Genomic DNA, 25,742 nt, shown 5'->3' with positions numbered 1-25,742 from the left:
GGTAATTTTCTTTTCTCTTTTTTAGAAAGGGAAAATTTCGTTTCAGCTGAATTAAGCACAACGACAGAAAAATGCAAATGAACTTGGTGGTAATAAATGAAATGAATGAAAGTATAAAAAATTGTTGTTTTTTTTTAAAATCGTCCTTTCTCTCTCCCAAACATGTTCAACATTGCAGTAACTGCTGTAGGACACTTTCTCCTACTATAGTCCAGAATAATTGTATTTAAGAAAAATTTCTTTCTTGTTTAAAAAAAAATGTACTCGCTGAAAAAAATTTCAAATTTTTAAAACAAAAAAAAGCGTAGTTGAAATGAATAATAACACAAACGAAGAGGGGGGGAAAAACAATGCGGAGGTGAAATTGATGAGGAATTTCTTTGTTCTACTACACAATTTAAATTTCACTCACAAAACTTGAAAAAGAAAAATGTATAGTGATGTTACTCCTCTTGTTTTTCTTAGAAAAATATTTTTGGACAGGATATAAAAAAAATAGAATTTTTTTAAACCGGTTATGAGCTGAAAAAAAAGAAAAATTAGTCTATGAAAGCTAACCAAAGAAAACTCATGCTTACTAGCTGTAATTGCAAACAATTCAGTGAAGTTTACACTGAATGAAAAGAGTTATAAGGCTAAACTACTCTATATATTTCAGATTTTTTAAATCCTTCAAACGCAGATGAGAGGAATTCCTTTTTTAAATAAATAAGCGCTGAAAAACTTAGATGGATTCGATTTCTTATATCTACGAATAGCTTCTGACACAATGTTTTGTGAGCTTTCTTGGAGGATATAGAGCTTCGTGGGATAATGGAGCCAGTTAATTTAGTAATATGTTAAATTAAATCAAAAGTCATTGATTGAAAATTTACAGGAAGTGGCAAGTTTTTGTTTTTGGTTAAAGGTTATCGAGTTCTATAATTAGTTTCATTTAGTAAGAAGTTAAATATGACAAAGTATCATCTACGTCGGGCAAAAAGAGAAGCATTTTGCCTCGAATCAGGGACGGTCATCGTCGCAACTCCCTCATTAATAAGGTACAAAAAATTAAAAGGAGTACAGAGGCAGTAGTTTGTAAAACTTCAGCCTTTTGTCTCTGAATTAAGTAAGTCTATTGCAGTAATTTGTTAAAGTTTCCTATCAGTTACCGAGCAATATTTTTTTTCTTTGTGTGTGTTTCTTCCAGTGTATATTTCGAAAAGTTCGGAGTCACAGGAGGGAGAAATGGCGCTTGTGTTCAGAACAAAGAGCGCGAGCGACAAAAACATAAGAAGCAATTTCGAGAACAGGACGCGGCTAATTATCGGGTGATTAACGACTTGATAAATACGTTTTCTCCTGGAAAAATAAGACATTTTGATAGCTCGACGGGTGCTTTGAAGGACACTTCACCGACAAGTGCATTATCCTAACGCTCTCTTTCTCTCATGTTCACTTTATTTGCCTCCTCGAGAATGAGAGGCTGAAAGAAAATGAACAATGCGCACTTCATGTCAAACCGAACATCAAACACCACAACCACCATCTTTCTACCACCAACACTTCAATAAAAAAAAAAAAGCTCGTTTCGGACGATGACAACCATGAACGATGGTAGACCAAATGATGACGGAGGAACAAAAAAAAAATTACCTCCTCCTTTTTTTCGGCACATGAATCATGCTGTGGCCGCAACGAAGTGATTAGTGGAACTCTTTAAAAAATCTATATTGGGGTACCATTGATATCAATAAAAACTACTACATACAAAGAGACTTTTAAATGATATTATTTATTGAAATTTTCATTCAGCATGTATACCATTTCGGACAAGGCAGATTACATTACTGCCATATTGGAATTTCCAATGTATTCCTTTTATTTACTATTTTACTGACATCAAATATTTGATGGGATCAATGAAAGGCTGCAGATGAAATACACAACACATTTTGCAAAGACCAATTTTTTTTGGCGGTGCCTTATACAGTAGACGCCGATCATTAAAATCGCGGATAATGTTATAATTTGGGTATTATCACTTATCAATCACTTTCGCTAAGTACGGAACGGACCGATACCATGGCATGGGAAGAAATTCGTTTTTTGTTATTATGGACTTTATTCGGTTTATGTAACCAATCCTTTTTTCATCGAAAGTTCTTTTTCTTTTTGCATATTTTGAAGCTAAGGTTAACCAGATTCACTTTTATCCCTATTAGTTATCGTTATCAACGTGCAAGACCACGTAGGAGGTCAGAAGGCTACCTTACTGACAAAAACTACCGCATTAGTTCCCATTGCCACCTTCTGTCCTTAACGCTACGATCCATGTGCGTGTAGCGCTTCTTATGCAATTTCTTTTTCCATAGCGAGGGCATGTGCAAGTTAGGAAAATCCCTTTCTTCAGTTTGATAATCCGCCCTACACGGAGATGGGGGGGGGGAAACTTCCATTTATTTAATTTTTTCATGATGCAAGTGTCTCTACACACATGCTTGAAATTCCACAGAAATATTTTTTTGGCAGCCTTGATGCTAATGTATAATCAACTTATTTTGATCTATTTTCACGGTCATAATATTTAGCAGCCGAATGCGGTCATGGACCCTCATATACTGCAACTGGGCTGAAAATGAAATCACATACTACAACTGGGCTGTTGTGAAAAACAAAAACCTCACTTCCAGCGAAATAGTATATCCTGGTGGTATACAGCAAGAACGAGAAGAAAAACTTCTTCATTTGCATTAAGACGTAAAACTATATATTTAAAAGTATATACGTATATGTTTTATGGCTCTATTACACAGTACACAAAGTGTCTAGAATTGTAGAAAATATTTATGCGTATTTCTCTTTTACACAAAAATGTCGTAAAAATATTCATCACAAAAACATGGGACTTCTACTGCCACCTATCAAATAAATACTAAACTATCTGTTGTCATTTTTCAAGCAATGTCAGTCGTAGGTTGCAAACAAGTATGCGGCATGAAAACGAACAAAAAATATGTTGCAATAATATTATGCGTTTTGTATTAGTGCTTCATACCTGTGTAAATTTCACTCGCCAAAATACTGGTTGATATATTTTTATGTTTGTCTCTAGGTCAGTCTCTAAACACCAAAAAGCACTGGTATTTTGGAACATAAAATTTACACCGGTATGCAGCATAAAGATAATAAAATCATAATTTCATACCCAATGTTATTCATTTCCGTTTTGCAACCCGTCCGTTTAAAACAAACGAATATCCTATTTTAAGAATTTTATAATAGATAAGTTTTTTTTTATTTTTATACTCAGTAGGTAACAGCAGGCGTCCTAGCTTAACACGGTTTCTCTTATTTATAATAGAAAATATGCAATATAATAAATCGGAAGGTTACGAAATTTTTCTGAGAAAATATTTTTCACCGGTTTGCATTCCCCCCCCCCCCCCCTTTATGGCATTTCATGAAAATTTTCACTCAATTTCAGCGGTCTGCAATGCGAAAAAGGTTGAAGAACATTGAACTAAAGCGCATGAAGTCCAGGCTTTTAGAACCAATAGGCAATTTTATTCATTGCCCTACAATTTAACAGTGCTTTCTGAACATTTTTTTTTCAATATGCCCTGGTTTTTATCAGTGACTTGTCCCGGTTTCTCAGTCACATGATCTGGCCACCCTATCCTAGTCCACGCCTGCCCAAGTCCGGTCCGCATAATTCGAAAGTGCACCGCTATTCCCCCGATAAAACAATTTTTTTCGTAATTTTTCCCACACAGCCAATCACGTTGCTTCATTTTCGTATTTGATCGCCGAACAGCACCTATAGAAGAAGTCCATCTCACCTATAGCCATTGGATATACTACAGAAATGGGTAAAGATTGCGCATGTGTTGGCCCGCTATATCTTAAGGCTGTAGCTGAGATGGTCTTCTTCAGTGACGCCACGAGCTTCGTGCGGAGGCCTTCTTCTATAGGTGGTGTTGTGCAAAAGAGGTAGATATTTCCAAAGTTGTTCCGCGAGAAATTTCAAATGTGCGATCGAGCTATTTTCAATGCAATATAAACGATTTTAGTTTTTAAACCGACAAATTTATACACTGATAACACAAGGTGAAATATTCAAACGGCTAAAGGCGGATCACGATTTCAAATTTCTGAAAATATGATAGAAAATCTCTCCTAATTTTAGTAAAAATTTCTCCAATTCATTAATGTATTTTTTGATAGCGAATCCACTAAAATGAACAGATAAATTATAGTAAGAAAAAGTATATTGCGTGTTTTAATAATCATAAACAGCTGTAAAATACTCAAACATCTATTTAAATGTCAGAACTTCAAAAGAAAAAAGATGCTAAAAGTATAATTAAATTGTTTAGAACATTATTACTAGTCTTAATAATCTTTTATACAAGTTTATTTAATTCAATTGACTTATTATATGTTAAAATTTTAAGATTTGACAAAATATATTGTGATGAAAAGATTTGAATCATTTTTGGACAAAGAATGGAAAAAAAATTGCTAACATATGTTTTTTTGATGGAGTTACCATCATTATTTATGAATAAGATTGTGGAAGAGAAAAAGATAAGACTTTCTTAATCCGAAGTAATATAGAAAGTATTCGCCTAGTGAGTCATTTGGTGAAATTCAGTTTCGCCCCTCGTGATGTCTTGCTATCTCGAGGGGCACTCTTTCTTGCTCGTAGTAACCAAATACTGGGTGCTAATGCCTCTTGTGTTACTATGAATGTAAGAATTGTAATTACGCATCCCGTACCGTAAATCGACTATGATCCTATAAGCGAGGTGAATTGTAAGTTGATTACTTTTTCCCCCAACGCCAACAGTGTGGAAAATTATAATTAGCGGTTTGACTAATTTCAGATTTTTAACTGGTGACAACATTCCTTTTAAATTTTCGTATTATTTTAAAATGCCAATTTAAAGTATGTATATAGAAATTATATATATTTTTTCAAGTAAGTAAATCCAGTGATCATATTTTTCGGGCATGTAAATTCTCGTACTGATTTTCGGGCATCTATTATTTTAACTTAAATGCCCGACCCTGTGTGTAAATATTTGGAAATTTGCCCAGCCCTGTATGTGCAATGTGGATGATGTTAAGTGCAAATCACATTAGCATAATATAATGCTTTGATCGTCCTCACGTCTCAAAGACTTTTTTTTGAAAAAGCTAATGGGGTATCGTTGTTATAATATGCAAGGCAGTTATTTCTAACTGATGCGCATATTTTTACTCGGAATTCTCGTCACCTTCTCATTTGATTCCACCTAAACAGATTTATTTTCCAGAAATTGTCGATCACTAGACTTCGATGAAAAATATCACGAAACGAAACGAAGACTGTGTCTGGAACATTAAAAAAAGAATAGAATGCCAAAATATAATCAGTTTCAATCAAGCGAGAAATCTGAAATAAATCACCCATTAATCCATTCAATGCACGCGTGTCACATTTTTCGGAAAAAGAACCATCAACAACACATTGATACGACAAATATTTAATACGTTCAGAAGAGAAATGTAAAATGATTTCTACGTGGACACATCAGTGACAAGTGTCTCACACTCGTCGTGCAGTTAAGTTTACGATAGATTCGAACACCTTGTACAAAAGGAGGAAAAAAAAAAATAAAATGAAATCGCAGAGATGGCACTCGCTCCCGTCTCTTTTCGATCGAGTTATTACCATCCATATAACTACCCTGAACTCTTATTATCTCCTCTCGCACTATTAGCACGAAGCGAATGTGAATTATCTACGAATAACTAGAGAAGATATTCTGAGGAAAAAAAAGAAGAATATCCACAGAACTTCTCAAAGGAATTTGCCATTTCGAAGCAACGAGACGGCCATTAAATTTAAGGCAGTACCGTTTTGGAACATCTGTAAAATAAGAGTTATGACTATTTCAAAGAGCGCGTTATTAATAAACATAAATCGGAATATATTCCTCTCACTTCTACGAGCCTTTCCGAGGCAAAGGGCCTCAATAAAATTATCAAGAGCAAGTAAATCATAAATAAATACGCGTGACGGTGCACACTTCTCTCTCTCTCTGTCTAAACGTATAGTTAAGTACCAACAAAACAACCAAGAGTTCATTTCATATAAAACTGCGTTGTATAAATATATTTTTCCTCGAGAGAAAAGTTTTCAGCAGTTTGAAAAGTGCTTCCGAAAATTAATCGAATTTGATTTAAGCTAGTAAATTCCTCTTCCTCCTTTTGTGAAACAGCCCGTCAGCCAAAAATTGATTTCCGAATTGTTAAGCGCGATATTTGTACATTAGGCGGGGAACTTTTATGCAACGATGTGAAACTTTTATTATTCCGCTGATGATAAATCGATCTCTTCAGCTTTACTACGTATATGTACAAATTTCAACTGTATCCCGTGCTTTTATTGGTGTACATTGAATCTACTTCAAGTACACAGAATAAAAAAATATCAAAATAAAGAGAGAATATTTTCTATTTTAGCGCCTGATGGATGGCAAGTTGTTTCTTCTTTTATCGCCACGCATTTGATTATTTGTTGCAAGCATCTATTTATTTTCTTACTATCAGAATGGGACGGTGATTTATAGTCTCGTAAAAAAAAATTCGGTTGGTATGTTGAACGAAATATACATCTTGATCCCGAGTCTGACAACTTTGATTATAAAGGGACTAGTCCAATTCTGTTTCTTTCTGCCTTGTTCAAAATAGACAGGCTGTCTAGAACCTTATACATCAATGGGTAGATATCGTTATGCTGGTTGCTTTGGAGAAGATATTTTCGTAATTTAAGGCTTTTCTTCTATTCCATATTTTATAAGCTTCCAATGACTCAATAACCCAAAGAGGATGAATGAAAATTGGAAAATATGAAGGAGTAACATCTATAGCGTTACCTCACTTGTTGATCGAATAGCCCATTTAATATGATTTTACAAGGACTTAGTTCCATATTCCTATTCTGCATTGGTGCAATGGATTTATTCAGGGAGAAAAAAATATCCTCCTCCTAAACCCTTAAGGAAAATGCGTATTGTAACGAACAAAGCCACTGTAAGGAGAATGATGAACAAGTTCAATCATAGGACTGCAGTAACTTGAGCTTAAGAATCGAAACCTATTCCATTCAAACTAAAACTAGGGGAATAATAAGAGAAAAATAACGAAAAAAAAAACCCACATACAAAGAGGAGAAGCATTTGTTGCACAGACTGTTGCGCATATGCCGCAAAACAAAATAACTAGGAGCACAATTTCAATCTCACAAAGTGCAGGTAAGAATCCATCTCATTGCCATCGTCAAGTGATATCGGAGATAGGTCAATGAGACTGATAGAAATGGGGGGGGGGAAGATAGGAAATAAAAGCCTATTCTAAGATTCAGGCCACATCTTCAATCAGAAAACCATTGCTTAATTGAAAAGAGCGGAAAGAGAGTTACACTTTTCTTATCTTTTTTTTACGATCACGAAGCACTTAAACGTATTGCTAAGATGGTAAAAGTTAGGAGGTGGGAGAGGGAGAGAGAGATCTTCGTGGGCAATTAAGCACATTTCATGCATTTTAAGACTTTCCGAATTACATTTGCTGATACTTCTCCTGGTTATGTATCTCCTTCTCCTTTCGTCACCGTTCATTGATTCAAACCACACTGACATTTAAATAAAACGTTGAATTTCAGATCGAGAGCTCGTTCATAAAAAAAGTTTAAAAGAAAAAAAATTAGAAACGTCATTTTTCTTTTCGCGTTTATTTTGAGCAATATATATATTTTTTCTGGCAATAATCTTTTTTTGTAGAGAAAAGATTTCGTGAGGAATAAAAGGATCTCTCCTCACGTGGATATGGAGACTTTACCGTGCAGCAACACCACTCAGTCTAATTGTCTCGCAGGAGGAATAATAATAATAAAAAAAGTGGACCGCAAAATAAGACAAAAACACATTCCGCCTCCCGCATACAACACACCCACATCGCAATGCCTATTCAAATGTAACGTTTGTTTCCAGCAGAAACGCACAAATGGCGTAATACAAATAAGACGCAGTAAGTAGAAAAGAGCGGCCGAAATTTCTACCGTAAACATAACCCCGGCGCTGATTGCATCACGCAAGCCCATTTCCGAAAAAGCCCTCATCCCACTTCAGTACTATACCTCTTTACTTCACTGCCTCCAATTTAATGCCCACACCACAAGCTTCAGAAGAAATAAATAAAGAGAAGAGCAGCAATTCTCGTAAATGATGCCTCAGGATATAAAAGCAATCATTAAACCAAATGCGGGGAAAAATTACTGGCAGCGGCTAACCTGACGTTACTATTCGGAGTTCCAACGGCAAGTGAAAACAGCACCAATTTCTGTCAATAGCGTGCGTAATGAATTTCTTTAAAAATTAAGACGTTCTAAACAAAAGAAAACGTACATCTAATGTTCAGAAATAATCATAATACGAACGGCCTATTTCAAAAGTGCCTCCCACAAACATCAAAGGAAAATAAGTGCTTTGGAACGAAATGGATTGGTGCGGAAGCCCATCATTCGGTGAATTCCTCTTTCCAAAAAATTTATAATGTGAACAACTAAAGGCAAAGAAACGTTTGATAAATGGATATAATCCTATATATTCGTTCATTATCATCATTGAAATACAGTGAGCCAAATTCAAACTGCGACTGTATGAATACTGCAGACTAGACGCGATTTGGAAACCACGTCCTAATAATGTTAACTGCATTGTCTTCGTGATATTGATCACGATGGAATACCTGTAATTCACAGAGGGCATTTAAGTCTGTCCATTTTGGTGGTATTACTGTTTATATGATATTTTCATGTTTAATGCCTGTATGAGTGTCACCAATACAGACAGTATTATAAGCTTGACTCGCCGAGCTTCTTACAGAAATTGTACGATAATTTGCCACACGAAGGAATGAATTGCCAATACGAAGAGAATAAAATAGTTCATATCTAACAAGGCTGACTCTCGCTCAAAACAAATCATGGTTTTCTAGAACAACGCTTTTCCTCGTTTATGAACTACACAATTAAGAATGTATATGCATAGAGACCACGTTGAGACGACGACAAAGGGACTCAAAATGGTTATTCATTACGCGGTAAGTAAGGGTAATATGGCCCTGCTAAGCTTCAGGGATTTTTCTGAGGCCTGTATTATAAATTCGCAAAACAGATAATGTTAAAAAATACTCTGAAGAGTTCTTAAAATGATGATGCACGATGTATCTTTTTTTCCTTTGTCTTAATAATAATACAAAGTTGTATGATCCTCACGTATTCCCGAGGGATCAGCATGATCCGTCCAGGGAATTTGTTAGTGTTAGTGAACATCCATACCCGAACCCAGACCTGCACAGTGAGAGGCTAGCTCCCTAACCACTCGACTGTGTGTGCCAGGAGGCAGTCATATCCCTACGTAAAATATGAAAAATAGATTTTCTCAAAGAGTCCACTACTTGGCAATATTCCTAACAGGTAATATGCGTTAATGGAGTCTTCAAAATATATATCTCGACACACAAACAGGCATTTTCACGAAAACTTATTTATTTAAAAAGTAGCAAACTGTCAATCGAGAATGAAATACAATAAGAAATATATTTCGTCCAGAAAATAAATTTCGTAAGTTTAACGAAATTAAAATAATGAATCCAAAAGTGAAAATTTTTCAAGTCAATTAAGAGATACATTTCGGACAGAAAAATCCATTTTCTTCTTTCTTAATGGATAGAAATTAAGAGGGGCCTATAGAGGTCACGTGAAATTTCTCACAAAAAAAATGTGATACTCGCTCATGCGCAGTGATTACAGCCAGGGTTGGCAGGTTTTTGACTCATGGCAGTTTTTGACGGCTGAAACCGTCATTTCAGAACCCTCCGTCAGAAACTGTTACAAAAATCAAATATTGGTTTTCAATATAAAAATTCCCATTGGAAATACACACGTTATTGCATGTAATGTTTAAAATGACTATGTTATGCAAAGAATAAAGACTATGATTGTAAAATAATTTTCTTCTGTCTACAGAATTATTTTAGACAATATATATATATATATGTGTGTGTGTGTGTTTTTTTTTTCTTGTAAAATATACAACTTGAATAGAGCATAGCATAAAAGCTAAAGGAAAAACTATGGAACTACCGTATTTGATATGCTTCAATTCTCAAGATGATTCTCGACCTTCCGCAATTTCTTCAACTGCTTATATATATATATATGAGTGAGTGTATGGATATAAACATCTGGTGTACTTTTTTTATAACAGATAGTTATTTGAAAATGCCATGAATGTAATGTTGATTTCTGTTATTATTAAATTATCTACATGATCACTGATACCTAAAACAATGCCCTTGTGCATAACATTAGAATATATCTAGCAATCAAAATACTAAATTGTAGGATTAAAATGCCCTTTAATTTGGCAGCGCTGGTATATGATGCTTCAGAAACTCCTGCAGCTTATTCTTAGTGTAAAAGTAAGAATAACTAAGTTTACTATGATATGCTATATTATCTGGCATTTATATAATGAAATTGTTTTCGAATTGAAGCTATATATAAGCATACAGAACAATGTTTTGGTATACCGAATAATTTGGGTATCGAATAATATATGTTCCGCCAGCTCGGCTTTGATTGAAAATACTCTTTAAAACTCTGAGTTTATACAACCTAAGCTACATGAAAATTTTAGGTGAGAATAAATGCGTTTAATTCGTGTGTTGACAGTGCTGCACGAGAATTTTTAATATGGAATAAAATTTTGGACACATCAGAAAATTTAAAATATTGAAATACATATATATATATATCATACTCAGTAATTATTGTATAATTCGATAATTGTATGACTTTAATCTATCTGAAAGTAAGTGTTTTGTTATTTAATATGTCTATCAGGTTAAAAAAAACTATTTGACAACACTGACAATACATTTTTGACTGCTTTAATATTGAGTAGGTTTCTGAGGTCAAAAACCTAACTTTGATCTCTTATCACGCTCATTTCGAATGAGCAGCTCTATTTCACTTAGTACATTGAACACAGATAATCAGTAGTTTAGATAAAATGAACCATAAAATTATATATTATCTGTTCTACATTCTTTGTGTGTCGAAAACCTTAAAATGACAAATCATAATTGATATTTTGTTTTAATTATTGTAATAAATTAGTGTTTAAAAATAAATCATTGTAATATGCAAAAAGGTAAGTTCTTCGTCATGTTATATACCTATTGTGTTCAAAACGTTATTCAAAAACATTAATTTAGGTTTATGACGGTTTCCGACACTTTTTGACGGTTTAAACCAGTATTTGACGCTTGTTTGCTGAAGTCAAAAACCCAAAAATGAATACAGCATACATGGCCATAAAACCAACCTGTCAAATTTATTTTAAAAAGCCTACATGATGGTTTTAAACCAAGCAAGCCCAGGTTCTGTCACTAAGCCTACATGACAGTGACAGATAGAATTTTATACAGATTAAAATTAAATATCGAATGCATTTGAGAGAGAATTGAAAACCGCACATGTGTCATGATCAACGAACTGCAATTGTGGAATAATATTGAACCTGAGAAGAAATACAAATGTATCGTAAGAAAATAACAACGTGATTTTTTCCGAATAACACTTTCGGCACAATATGGAGAACTAACACGAAACTAGGCATCACTCAATAAAAAAAGTTAGGTCACGTGTGGCGAAATAAAAAATATAAAAAAACAGAAAATTGGTCATATTACCATCAGACACATTATGTGTAATATATTTGGCAATTATTTTTTATTCAGTCTTCGTCGACGACGTATACGTATGATTCAAATTGTAATTTATTGTACGAAACTAATTCGAGGCACAACGCGCTGTTTATTATTGCATAAAAAACGGTCTCGCGTTCAACTCCAAGAACACTAGAAGGATATAATAGTGTCTCAGATCCCAAAATCAAAACAGAAATTGAATAATGGCGCTCTATCATATCACGTAACATAATGAAATGAGTGATGTTCCAGACGTCCAGAACCCAAACATATTGAACAGTATACGTTACATGCTAAACAGGTACCAATAATAACAATATTTATGAGACTGTATTGGTTTTTTTTTTAATTATATTTATATATATATAACACATTTGTCATAGTGGTTATAAAACAAGTCACCGGACTTATAGGCCTCTGAAGATCATCCTATCGTGATAGGTTCTTTTCCAAATTGTTGTTCAGATTATCCATACCATTTGTAATCAGAACTTTTAGCAGCCTTTTTGAATAACAAAACTATCATGAAGCATTGTGTACATTGCGGCTATTCAACAATTAGAGCATTCTTTCTTTACCTAAATACATTTTCTTCATCCACTAAATATTTTCATTCCTTTCTCGTCCCTTTTCAAGAAAGGTCGACAGCAGTATTTGACGGAATCGCATAAAATGACGACAAAATTTTCGGTCTGATAATAAAAATTTGAGAAACTTTTTTCCTGTTTAAAATCTTTTCATGATAGTAACAGGGCTGGGATGTCCAACAAGTTTGTCATGGTACTTCAGGGTGCCAATAAGGGAGTTTTTCCAAAATCAAACATAAGTGCTGCAATATATTTTGAGGATTTTTTTTCTCATCCCTAAGGATATTATGGACGTGAAAAGCTAAGGAATCCTAGAAATTACGCAATATATTTTGAATATCTACGCTTAATTCATCTGGATTTCATCAATTGCCAGCAAAGTACCAGCTTTTATCGGTTGTTGTAGATACTTTTCAAATTTTTAAAGTAAGCTTTTAGCAAAAAAATTTTTTTTTCGTTGGGAAAATGCTTTTGAATTTTTATGGATAAAAACCAGCAGCAAACAAAACATTTTTGGTATACGAAGCATATAAGACGATACAAAATCCTTGAAATGTATACCAAAAAAGACGATCCTAAAATCTGCACTGAATAATGTACGGATTTCCCTTCTTTTCGAATACATAAAAACACATTGAAATAGCATGTCGGATTTCAAACATACCTATAGGCGGGTTTCTCAAAAGAAATGTAAAATAATATAAAATCCGAGATTTTGTTTTCCCCAAGCAGCTGCAATGGACAAGAGGAAGAAAAAAAAACCAGTATTTACTATATGAACATACATCTTTTTTTTTTTTTTTTTTTAAAGTAAAGAATCTGATATGATACGGATTATATCAAGTTTTTTTTTTCTTTTAACATCACCCCCAAACGGCCCACATACATTACCTTGTCCTAAGCGATAGAAATAAAGGTTGGTTCAATCTTAGAGAACACAACTAACTCCGACTCCGGAATCTATTCAAGAAGAGAATCAAAAGAGGACAACGTCGAAGAAAGAATTTAACATGACCTACATGTTCTGCCATCCTGCCTCCCCTCTTCTCCAGACGTTTGAGTAATCCTCTCTGACATCGGAATGGAGATTTTGTTTCTCCTCGACGTCTTCTCTTTTATTCCGAATGCATGTAGATAACGTTTTTGATTCGAGGTTTTGTAGTAATGCCAGAATTTCCTTTTTATACAAGAGCTCTATTTTATTGTTGCTTTTATTCTGAATTGAAAATTTTGACTTGCATACAGAATCAAGCAGAAATTTAGTTCATGAGCAGCAGACGTCATTTTGAAGAGAAAGAGTAAAAAATATATATGGGTGGATATATGAGGAGATCATGACTATGTATTCCGGTGATGGAGGAAGAGCGGTCGATCCCCGTAGCAGATGAGATTTTCTTCTATATGCAGGAAGGCCATCGGCCGGTAATCTGGATTAGCACCACACACAAGGGAGCTCAACCGATAAACCAAACCCCCATCAAATCATGGCCAGTGACAAACGCTTCTGTGAGTGAAATAACCATGAAAAAAAGGAAGTTATTTCATGGAATGAATGGACAACAGAAGAAAAGATGTGTGAGAGCATACAGGTATTGCTAGTGATCCGCACCCCCCCCCCCCATACAAACACAGACACAAAAGAAGGCCTGTACCGACATCATCAGCTCGAATATCACCTCAAATCCTCACCTTTTCTGGACGCGTTTTCACGTGACTTCCCTATCAGGGGCTACCCCCCCCCCCTCAGATGAGGTATTTGTCACATGACTGAGCGTACTTCAAAAAGTCTTGTACTGTACTTAGGATTTTTTTTCTCCTCCCTCCCTCATGAAAACCAAAAGTATAAAAGCTGTTGGTGGGGATATAACACGTCGTTTCTTCCCCCCATCTTATCCATAGAAATTCCTGGGAGGGAGGAACCAAAAGAAAAGATCGATCTCTCCAGGACTGGTGTCAAAAGCATGATCGGTTGGACGCCTTCCAGGACAGCAGCTGGTTCGAATTAAAGCCATACGACCGCGAAAAACCATCATATGAATTCTGTCTCCTCCCCTTCGCTCAGGAAGCAATCTTTCTGATAAATCTCTAGACAGAAAGAGGGACTCTTGCCGCCCATATCAACCCACCCATTGGTACCACAACGCATATAGACTCGGATAGTAATGTTCAAAAATCATGACACAAAGCTGCAGGGGTTTGTTTCATCAGATTTTCTTCTCTCATTATAGTCTAGTTGGAGGAATTCGAAAATGAGGTTTTACGGAAAGTATGGGTGTTAAGTTTCATGTGATTAAGACACTCATTGAGCGTAATCGGTTTGAACGTCTCATTCAGCAAATGAGTCACTCCTCAGAAATTTTACAATTTCGGAGTAGAAATTCCTTTTTTACCCTCGTTTCATTATCTTCTTGGAGAAAGATAAGTTACGTGACTCACTCGATAAAAAATATGTCCTCAGATTTCCAGTAAAAAAAACCCTTTTACGCTCAAGGCGAGTGAGTTTCACAATAGTTTTTGTTTAAAACTATTGTGAAACTCACTCAACTGGGGGCATGTTTACATGCCCCCACAAAATCTAAAACATCGAATACGTACTCTTTGGGCATTCACTGCCAGCCTTATAATCCCTGTTTGCTATACTAGAAATCACATTGTGTGATGTTTGTTTTCTTGGAGCGTTATCGACCGATGTAACATCGATATGTTGTTGTCAGTGATGGTATTTAGCTCCTAACCGGTCAGAGAATTCCCAAGTCGCACCAAAGGCTAAGACTTGTCCACCGTTAATCCTCGCTTCACTTCTCTCTGAGAATACAAATTGCTTCTCTCCTGCATCATGGCTCTTCGCGAGTATAAACTTTTTTTCTTTTATCCGTGGTTGTCGGCAAACGTGACTTGGCGAAAGTTTGTTCGTTGGTTGTTTTCGAAGGGTTATGGGGAATTCGGACGTTTTCCCTCAAGAATGTGTCAGAGGAGCTCTTCAAAGGGAAGGAAATTGAAAAACGCCTCTGAGACTAAACACACGGACTTCACCTTGGGAATTATCGATAAATTCATTATATATTAGGGAAGAGTATGGAGTGGCATATATTTACCCCGTTCGAGTTGAAACGAAATTTATTAAGGTTGTGGATCGCACTGTGGCAACAACAGCAAGGGGAAAAAAAAGTCTTACAACTAGCGTTTTCTCAAACTTTTTTGAGCAAGCGTAACCCTCAAAATAATTTCCATGGTTTTGGGAAATTTGTAGTGCTTTTAGGCAGAGCTGCAGTGCATATAACCCTTTTAGTCTCTACAGTATATACATATATATATATATATATGCGAATTGGCCAACTCACAAGACATGAACTGTTGTACTTGTCGTATTCTGAGGAATCATAGACAAAAGATATAAAAACCTTATTTCACTTCTGCGAAGGAGATTGATAATTTTTTTCTAATTACGGTTTACCCCAGCCTGTTGAGGAGGTTATGCATACCTGCTGCTCAAACGAACCTTTGAAATGATACACAGGTTCTATGGACGCTTTAAAATAATTTCCGTTGTTTATGGCAAATACATACATACTGTTGCTCATTTGATTGTATCCAATTTCGTATTCACGAGTTATTGATCGACTCTCTGGATTGAATTTTTGCTTTCATTTTGATCATTTGATCATTTTTTGCCATAACCACAGTTATTTTTTGCACACGAGGGCTATTTGTTATGGGCATCCTTTTCTCAGCCACCTCGTTGGGCATTTTGCCTGTTGTGGCGTTGTATTTGTATTAATTACTAATTATACCGGGACCTACAATTTATTTCCGATTCCGAACAGCAGCCTTTTTTATAATCACCGAGAGGTGAGTGAGCTAATCCCTCGATGGTCATGTCGCCGTTTCTGCTGCATCCCTGTGTCAGGAAGGTTTCTGACAAGGACGAACCGGGTATCGAACTCCGGCCACCTCTAAACATTCTTTGGTACTTTAGGAGAGTATCTCATCGACCTGGGATACCACACCCCATTTTGATTTCAAAAATAAACATTCTGCTTATAGTTTGAGCCATAGGTGAATATAGGGGGGGGGGGGGTTACCCCTCACGCCCCCCCCCCCCGTTCCTCCAAAAAATTGCATTATCAGCATTGGGTGGGAGGTGGGATGTGAAAACCCCCCCTTCCCTGTTCACTACGCATCCGCCTCTCCTGTTCGAAGTCGCATTCTAAGGAATCCTTGATGGTTTTATATACATGTTCTAGAAATGTTTTGAAAACAAACATGGTTTGGATTTGGAACTCTCTCAATGAAATGCACGTTCTAGAGAAAGAGAGAAAGAAAGAATGGCTGATGTAATATTTTTTGTGCTGCACAACATTTCACGGCTTAGCTATTTGCACTCAATAATTCATCCGTATGCTGCTATTTCACGACAAAAACTATTCACAGCGCTATAAGTGTTTTCCATTAAAGTCTAAAAATCTGCTCATACTTATTTAAGAATAAATTTTTGAGTGAAATAGATTTTGAAATTTTCAGGTAGATTTGAATGAATATACTGCATTCGTGGATGCTAGAAATAAACACATAAATAAGAGTTCCAGTTAAAAGTCAAATGGAAACGAGTTTCAGAGAAATCTGTCGTGAATTTGAGAATCGAAAAAACATTCTACTGACGATCGGTAATAGTAACCGTAATCCATCACATGATTCGATATCGGTACTTCTGTATGTATATGAGTTATCAGCATAGAGAAATTTCTACAGTATAATGGAGACATTAGAGTAGTGATTCTCGAAACTCATCACGGGAACAGATTGATTGCTATCTCCTTTAAAAGAAACAGAAAACTTGGCATAACAAATCGAAGGAAGAAAGAAATGAATCATCAGTTACCAAAAAGAAAAAAATTAATCAATTCAGAGCTTTTCGAAGGTCATTTGGAGAGTCTTCTTACTTTCTTTTTCCTAAGAAAAAAACGAATCCCCCTTTTTGAAGAAAGCATTCTTCAAAATCATTCGGAAAATCCACTTTTTTGTTCAAAAAATTATAATTTAAACAGATCTCTTATGGGCTTTTTGGACAAATAATATTATCGTGAAAGGTTAAAAAAATATGTAAATCGTCACTGATCGTATAGAAAATTATTCAGTATGTTTTTTCTTCTTTGAAAAACTAAATTTGAAGGAGGAAAATAAAATTAATAATTTTTTCTCAAACATCAGAATGCCAGTCTCCACTAAAATCGTTCGCACACCAAAAGTAAGAAAAAAATTATCGAACAAGGGTAGCCACGAATTCTCGAGTGCGGCTTCCGGGACAAGATAAATAGCCCCCTCGTATTGATTTTATAGCATTATAAAATAGTGATGTTATCGTAAATAAATTGAATAAAATTATGCTTGGTAGCATGATTTCCTGTCTAGAGCAGTGGTTCTCAACCTTTGGAAGCCCGCGGCCTGATTGGTTTCTTTTATGTGAGTGAAAGGCCCAGTTATATACGTACATGCCTAATGGGGTATAAATGGGTTAAAATGAATCGGTGAACTCTATTCACGGCTCAGTTTAGCTGATGTCAGAGCCCGGTACGGAGCCGCGGCCCGGCGGTTGAGAAACATTGGTCCAGAAAAGCTCTGTCTGCCTTCCCCTTGTGAAAGCCATGAATATTAGGTTCAGTAGTCCGATAAAAGTTTTAAATTATAAGAAAGAGTGAGGGGAAATGATTTTTCAATTTGTTAATTTCACCTTCAAAAAATACCTGACTGTAAATTTATAGCTTTTCCGAATTTATAACGATCCTACAAACTATTTTCACCCTGTCACAAATTTGTCAAGTTCGGCACATAGAAAAAAAAAATAAAAACATTACTATATAGGGGCCTGCTAATCGTAACGAAAACATACTCTCATTCCTAAATAAAGTTCCAAAAAATCCTGACAAAGATGTCAACTAGCGAAAGAACTTTCTAAAAATATATAAAATGATAAAAGCAGACGTGTCGGAAATAAAGTTCTCTTCAACGTATTCGTTTAATAGAGGGGGGAAAAAAAGAGAGAAATAAGAACAGCTTTTTCTCTTTCATGAGTTTATGTGCAGAAATTTTCATTATTATGTGCATAATGATCAAAGCGTAACCGGTCACCATAATATAACACGTGCAAATGCTTACGCGCATATTTCATGAGAATTCGTGATGAGAGTATTACGCGAGTCACTCAAAAAAGAGAAAAAAAAAATTGACATAGTACGTACATCGGCTGTGGAAATTAGGATGCGTACATTTTGACTAGAATTATTTTTTTTTTCCCGAGCAGAACGTGATAGATGAGGAGGTATGAGTTGTAAATACTACTTCAGGCGAATACATATTTTAATTTTCTCACGCCTTTTCCTGGAAACCTCCCCCCCCCCCGCCCGTTTTCTGTGCTTCTCGAACTTCTCGTACATGTGCCTACATCGAGAATTCTTTTTTTTTTTTCTGTGTATAAACAGTATATGAAGAAAAGATGAGAATAACGAAATAAATACTTCAGCCAGTAGTTTCACGACCGGCAGCAATATTTTAATAAACATCTTCCTCGGTGGTCTTTAGAAAGATTTCCCACACCCAGTATTATAGGATGAAAGTCCAGGGTATCTTGTTGAAATAAACATAATTAAGCTTCCAGTTATGATTGAAATTTTCTATTGTTTGCTGTATTTGTGCAATATCAGTATAAGAAGTAATTTCAAAATTAGATGCATGAAACCCACGAACTCCGTGAGGCTTTTTCTGGAATTACACAGCATCAATAAAACTAAATATTTGTGTTTTGTCCAGACTATATTAAAGAAATATCCATGTATTTGTTTTGGGTTTTCCGTGAAAAAGTCTCAGAACCACTAAAGGTTCAAACATTTGAAATCTCTGGCCATCAAGTGAAAGAAATAGTAAATTAAATGAATTCTTCAAAAAAATAATGACCAATTATAATGAAATATTAAAGAATGGAAGGGTTGTGTTGGTCGATTTTTTTAGAAAAAATAAATGACGGTTTTTATACTAGCCTCTAGGGCTTTGAAAAACATTTTTTTTTTTACTTTTACTAATCAATTTTTTTTTTCAAAATATTAATCTCTATTGTAACATCTCAGAAAAAACTGCTAATAATACGCAGCGGTCTATAATCCATATTAAGAAATTTAGATGGTTTTTTTTTACGTCTAACCACAAATGTGCTTTATTTTTATGGGGGGGGGGGGCAAATCCTGAAGCAGGGCCTCCTAGACTCGGATCTTTTGTGGGGGCCCCAGACTAGACTTTCACGGGCCCCCTTTATGATAAATTTATAGCGTGAAAAAGCAAAAAATCGTGAGAATCATCCCGGTCCCCCAAGGCTGGAGCCCTGTCAGCCCCACCCTTGTGGGGGCTATGGTAATGTCTTTGTTAACCTGGGAGTTTTAGTTTGGAAGATATAAAGATGTCATGTGGTAATTGGTGAGGATATCTTGAAGGCAAAAATCGAAGAAAATTCAAAATTTACCGCTTGAAATTCAGTAGAGATTCCAAGGCCGGTTCTCACAAAGTGTGAGACTTCGAGAATCTGTCTTTCTTTCGCTTTGCTGTTTTTAGGATCGTCGCCAACTTCTCTCAGAAGCATCGCGAGGAGTTGGTGCATTGATGTGCGGACAAAAGACTCTGAAGTGTTTATATTTTTATACAATAGTCTAGGGAGCCACGAATGAATTATGACAAATCCAAGGGTGCCGAAAGTGGCAATAGTTCGAAAAACGCTGTTTTAAGACAGTCTTGATAATACCGTTCGCAAACAGTTCGTGAAACTGGTCTGAGAAAAGTTGTATGGATCGATGTTCGGTATGTACTCTACCATTCTTCTGCAACTTATCAAAAAAAAAAAGTCCTATTTTCGAAACAAAACTTTTCTTTGGTCCACCGAAACAAATTACACGAGATATGATGCTTTATTATAGTCAAAATTCTTCATCAGAAAAATCACTAGTTGAAGTAATGCTGTCGAAAGTCACATACAGATAAAGTAGATGTACATTCTGCCTAGGAATACTAAGAAGACAAAATTTTACAAAAAAATTTTGAAAATGAGTCCAACGTTGAAAGGAAAAAAAATTAAAATTGGGGTGTGTGTGTGTATATATAATTTGTTTTTCTTCTTTTTTTCAAGAACTTGAAACATAAAGAATTTTCTAGGTAACATCAATTGAATTTAGTCACATGCTGCAATCGATACGGATGGGAAAAACTATCGATCAACATTCACGTGTTGAAACCTAACAACTCTCACATAGGATATCTCATAACAACAGCTCGTATAATGAGAAATCTTACTTTCAAAGATCTTTTGCATTTATGTATTATATATATCTTTAACATTTGTATTGTATACTCGGACTCGAGAAAGTTATTGCTATATGCTAGGGGAGTGCTCACTCTTTTAGAGATCGCGGGCCATTTAACTTTCAAGATAACCGCTCAAAAATGGAAAGAAAGAAAGATTCATAATTTTAATTTTCTCTATATCTTTTGAATAGCGAAAAAAAGTCTAGAGAACCAATTTAAACTTTTGATGCAGCTTTCAAGCTCATTGACAACAATAGTACACATTCTAAACCGTAGAAGGTCTCAGTCAGATGAACCCCACATCTCAAAAGTAAGCCTGTTTTTGACGAGCCTGGGAAAATTTTTTCACACGATAAAAATTAACGGGATTCATCCCGAGTTTCCGAGCTCGAGACCTGATAGCTCCTCTATATGGAACCACGGCCCCAATCATGACAACTAATCTTTTACATTAAACCATGAAAGGGGTGATGAAACCCATTTAAAACATGAATAAAAACAGTGAAAAAAACGCCGGCTGTCGTTGCAAATCAGTCTCCTAAACTTTTTATCGCCCCTTTGTTCAGGATTGTTTTTCCATCGCCCAACAACTTCAGCTGGCCCATAGTATTCTATGTTATACCTGTAGCTCCGAACGTCCCACAACGCGTGGCCATTCCGAGGGAGTGATATAAGCCACTCTGGGAAACATTGGGACTCCGTGTAAGGTTTTATGCCAGTACTTGTAACTAATATTTCTACTAATAATTAATTCTAATTAGGATTGAAGTGATTGGACACGGACATGCGCCCCCCCCCATATGTTGGAACAGAACCCCCTAGGCAAGGACTTTTGGAGGACCCACAGGATAGACTTTTCATGGGCCACTCTATAATTAATTTTTCGTGTGAAAAAACAAAAAAAACATGATGAATGTGTCGTTCCGGGCTTAGCGCTGGAGCTATGTCAGCCCTACCACGGCCGACTAGACATAATTGTTTAATGGGCTATGGCCCTGCCCTTGCGGCAGCCAAGACCAGGGCAGGGCCGTCTTAAGAGTATCATGGGCCCCCGGGCCAATTGATTTTTCAGAGGCCCTACCAAACAAATTCTCGAAAATTTCAACCAGATCTTAGTTTTGGAGGCCCCTTTTCGCTTGAGGCCCCCGGGCCGTGCCCGGGTGGGCCCATGCCTTAAGACGGCACTGGACCAGGGCCGTAACTAGAGTGGGGCAGAGGGGGCAACTGCCTCGGCCGACAAAATTTAGGAGGGCGGCAATTTTAGGTGGGAACAAAGAACATCCTTATAAAGTTATCGAATTTTGAAATTGTGGGGGCGAAAAAATTATGTTTACCCCGGGTGGCAAAAATCCTAGTTCCGGCTCTGGCCATGACCATACTTTTATCCAGCCCAAGTATGACTTGCGGCTAAGATAAAACGATGCGGCTTGCGAAAGACAACCATAAGTATTCTTTATGGGCGTTGTATAATATTTTATCATGTGTATATATTGTTTATAATTTGTGTTAATTGCATTTTTAATTGGGTTGCTATATTTTTGAAATATATGACAACCATATTTTTATGGGCATCTTTTCATCAGCCACCTCGTTGGGCATTTTGTCTGTTGTGGCGTTGTATTTGTATTTGTACGCTCCAAGTGTGCGTCGTGGCTCCTAGGAGCGTTGTCAATCTTTTCCAGAGATGTCACGGCGATCTGGTAATATTAATGTGCTCCTATTCGGTGCTTTAAAAGTGTTCTTGGCTAAGCTATTCTGGGGAGCCCGGGATAGATGTTGACTAAGGCAAAAGATCCGCGGGTGGCAAAAGTCAGAGAAACAATACTGTATGCCGAAATTGACCACTTCACCAAAACAATTTTTAAAAAAAATCAAATCAAAAATATATTATTCAATGAAAAAATTATAGACTTACCTTGAGCAACTCTATGGTCAGGATGAGACACAAAAAAAGTGAAACAGCACACTGGCGGCAGTAGCAGTATGATCGAAATAAATCCCGTAAAGTCCCATGTCCTAATCTCTTGTATCTTCCTAGTCCTCATAATCACTGATTCACTTTGCACCATAATTATTGTTCATTCGGTGGATTAATTTCCAGTGTCGTCGCGATATAAATTGCAATATATATCCTTTTCTTCAATGTTGGAGAGGAAAAACCAAAATTTAGAGATCACCACCAAAACATCAAGAGGAAAAAATAATAATAATAATTTCCACAAAAATCAAATAGCGAACCAGAGCGAGGAGTACTCGCGTAACATCCTCCGTATCGAACTGGTGCCGCGGCCGAATGAAGACCGGTCGTAGTTGAGGTCTTGTGTGTGGTGGAAAAAGCTGGTTGTGGTGCTTTTGGTTGTTATTATGTCGTGTGCTCTTGAAAAGGGGAAGGGAGCAGCAGCAGCACAAAATGCCTTTTCTTCTCTTTCTATTTTGTTCTTTCTTCTCCACTTGCTCTTCTCACCCACCTCACACACACACACAAAAAAAAAAAAAGTAAGTAAAAATAAAAAGAGAAATGGCGGCTGTGGAGACCCACCCCTCTCTTCTTTTCGGGTTTTCTACGGGACAAGATTTTCTGTCGTCTGGTGATGGTGTGGAGGTGAAGTGCAGCGCAGGAGGCGGTTACAACTTCTTTTATTTTTTTTAAATATATTTTTCTGGTTATCTTCTTGTGCTCGGAACGGCAGGGGGTTGGGCTACACAACAAACGAGACGCTGCATGAGTCTATGCTTCTCTCTCTTTTTTCTTTTTTTCACTCTCCCTCTTCTAGTTTACCTGGAAAAGGAAAAAAATAAGTTGGTTATGGTGTATGAAGAGAGGATGGCTGCAAACAAAAAGAAAAGGTTAAAAAATATTATTATATAGGAAAAGTTTTCTTGAAAACGGTGATTATAACTGAGGAGAGAGCTTCACCGAAATTATGTGTTACAGATTCAGTTGTATACTTTTGCATGTCAGGGATTTACCCTTAACGTTTCATTTTCCGTATCTTGAAATTTCTTGGGTCTTTTCTTACTTTAACTGCTATACAAAAAAGAAAAGAGCTGATACAAATGAGTTATTATCCATGAGCAAGAAGGCAGTGATCCATTTTGGAGCTCGAAATTCTATAAAGTCATCTAATTTATTAACCATAATTATATGTTCTTTTAATATGTATTCTATTTTTGCTTTGGATCGGACGTCTGTGGGGTCTCTAATGTATTTTTTTTAGAAAAGCTCGGGAATGTATTTTTGAAGCCTCCTGGAATTTTCATAGAATTCTTGAGCACTTTCTGGAATATTTTCGAGATTGTCTACCCGTAGGATTCTCTTCCTTATTTCTTCTTTTTCCGAGGCATGCTTGCAAATGAGGCTGAAATTTGAAATACTCAACAGTTGTCCAAATCTTGGAGCTCCTTTGCACCAACTCTCCTCTCAACAAAATCTCATAACACGAATCACTATTGTGGTTACTGCTCGTATTTCCAATATACATGAAAAATAGTATTGTAGTAATATTGTATAGGGTTTTCAACCGATGAGTTTATATTGGAACAATGTAAAAATCTGGAATTCTCAATAACTAAATTTCGTTGTAACGAAATGATTTCTCTGGTCTCTTTGATTTCGTTATAACGGAATTCGACTGCAGCTGAAATTCTGCAGGAAACATAAGAGCAACAACTGGTAACATGGTGCATAAAATTTACACCGCTGTGCAGCATGAAAATGAAACGAGAAATTGGTGTCGTACCAAAAATCCATTTTTATGCATCACATTGGTTTAAAAATGGCAGCCACAATTGTATTTTAAAAAAATTTCCAAACAGTTTTGTTTTCACAGATGGCAGCAGTGATCCCAGCTCAACGTTGTTTCCCATCTTATATAACATTTTAGTAAAAGTATAAAGTGTATTTATATTCGACATACGAAAAATAACAGCTGAAGTTCTGTGGAAAACCAAAACATAGCAACCGGTAAAACCTTCAGCGTTACCAGCATTAAAATAGAAAAAAAATGCATGGTAAAATGTACCGCATATTATTAATTTTAATGCTGCAAACTGGTTTTCAGCGAACAGTCGATTTTACTTCCAGAATAATCAGAGACAGTTTTGTTTTTGTGATACATTGGCAAAGTGATTTCTCCGGTCTCTTGGATTTCGTTACAACGGGATTCGACTGCATATGACATTATACCATTTTCCGTTCATTATGATGCTGCATACAAATTTTAAATCAATAACCAATTTCCCTCTCAGAATTATAATAGATAGTTTTGTTTTTATTTGGTACGTGGCAGCACATAACTCTTGTTCCTCAAAAATGTATAATAATAGAACATATGAATAAAGGAAATTTTCCACCCAACACTTTTTTTTCTTTCCAGTTTGAAAATTGTTCACTTAATTTCACTGGTTCGCAAGTATTAAAAGGCTGGAAAAAAAAAACACTTGCAATAGTGCAGTTGAATCCCGTTATAATGAACCCCAAGAGACCGGAGAAAGGAACCACTTCGTTATAAAAGAATTCCAGGTTTTTGCATTGTTTTTATGTAAACTTACCTGAGGGATTAGAAAAATGTTCGTTAAAACAAGATTTTCGCTATAACGGTATTCGACTGTTATGTTCCTGCCAAAGCCCGAAACTGTCCAATTCGTTCATCAGCAATGAAAAATATTAAGGAATGGACGGGGATTGTTTTTCTATTCATATCTACTGTATATGCCATCTGTATATCTTAAAAAATGATGCGTACGCTAATGTTTATGCTTAATTTATAGTTCACATTTTGAAACTGTCTGTCTATTTCGTATAGGGTATTATAATATCACAATTGGAATTTTTTCGAAATTCCTCGAAATTACTCCAAGACAGATTTCTTAATGTCACGGCCGATTATGATTCAAAATTTTCCTCATCTCATATATAATGATTTTCTCAAGGCAAAATCAATGAAATTGTCACGAAGGTCTTATTAAAGGGTGTATTTGTTCATCATGATCAGAGTATAGCACAAATCT

At 35.9% G+C, this 25,742-nt stretch overlaps 1 protein-coding gene and 1 long non-coding RNA gene across 2 annotated transcripts in view; both read right to left on the bottom strand.

Moving 5' to 3' along the window:
• LOC149088416 (semaphorin-2A-like) overlaps positions 1 to 23,105 on the bottom strand; it is a 271,083-nt gene extending 247,978 nt beyond the window's left edge. Inside the window, exon 1 of the mRNA XM_089247502.1 lies at positions 22,648 to 23,105. Coding sequence (XP_089103628.1) covers positions 22,648 to 22,801 — 154 coding nt within the window. The 5' untranslated portion in view covers positions 22,802 to 23,105. The remainder of the gene's footprint in view (positions 1 to 22,647) is intronic.
• Positions 23,106 to 23,381: 276 nt separating this feature from the next.
• Positions 23,382 to 25,742, bottom strand: part of LOC149088415 (uncharacterized) — a 192,098-nt gene continuing 189,737 nt past the window's right edge. The window contains exon 3 of the long non-coding RNA XR_016194550.1: positions 23,382 to 23,511. This is a non-coding gene — a long non-coding RNA (uncharacterized LOC149088415). The remainder of the gene's footprint in view (positions 23,512 to 25,742) is intronic.

This window comes from Pholcus phalangioides, unplaced genomic scaffold (genome assembly GCF_987345545.1).
Source record: "Pholcus phalangioides strain wild (caught in Gottingen) unplaced genomic scaffold, Ppha-v1.0 ptg000003l_1, whole genome shotgun sequence".
NCBI lineage: Eukaryota > Metazoa > Arthropoda > Arachnida > Araneae > Pholcidae > Pholcus > Pholcus phalangioides.
This window is presented reverse-complemented; position numbering and strand designations above follow the sequence as displayed.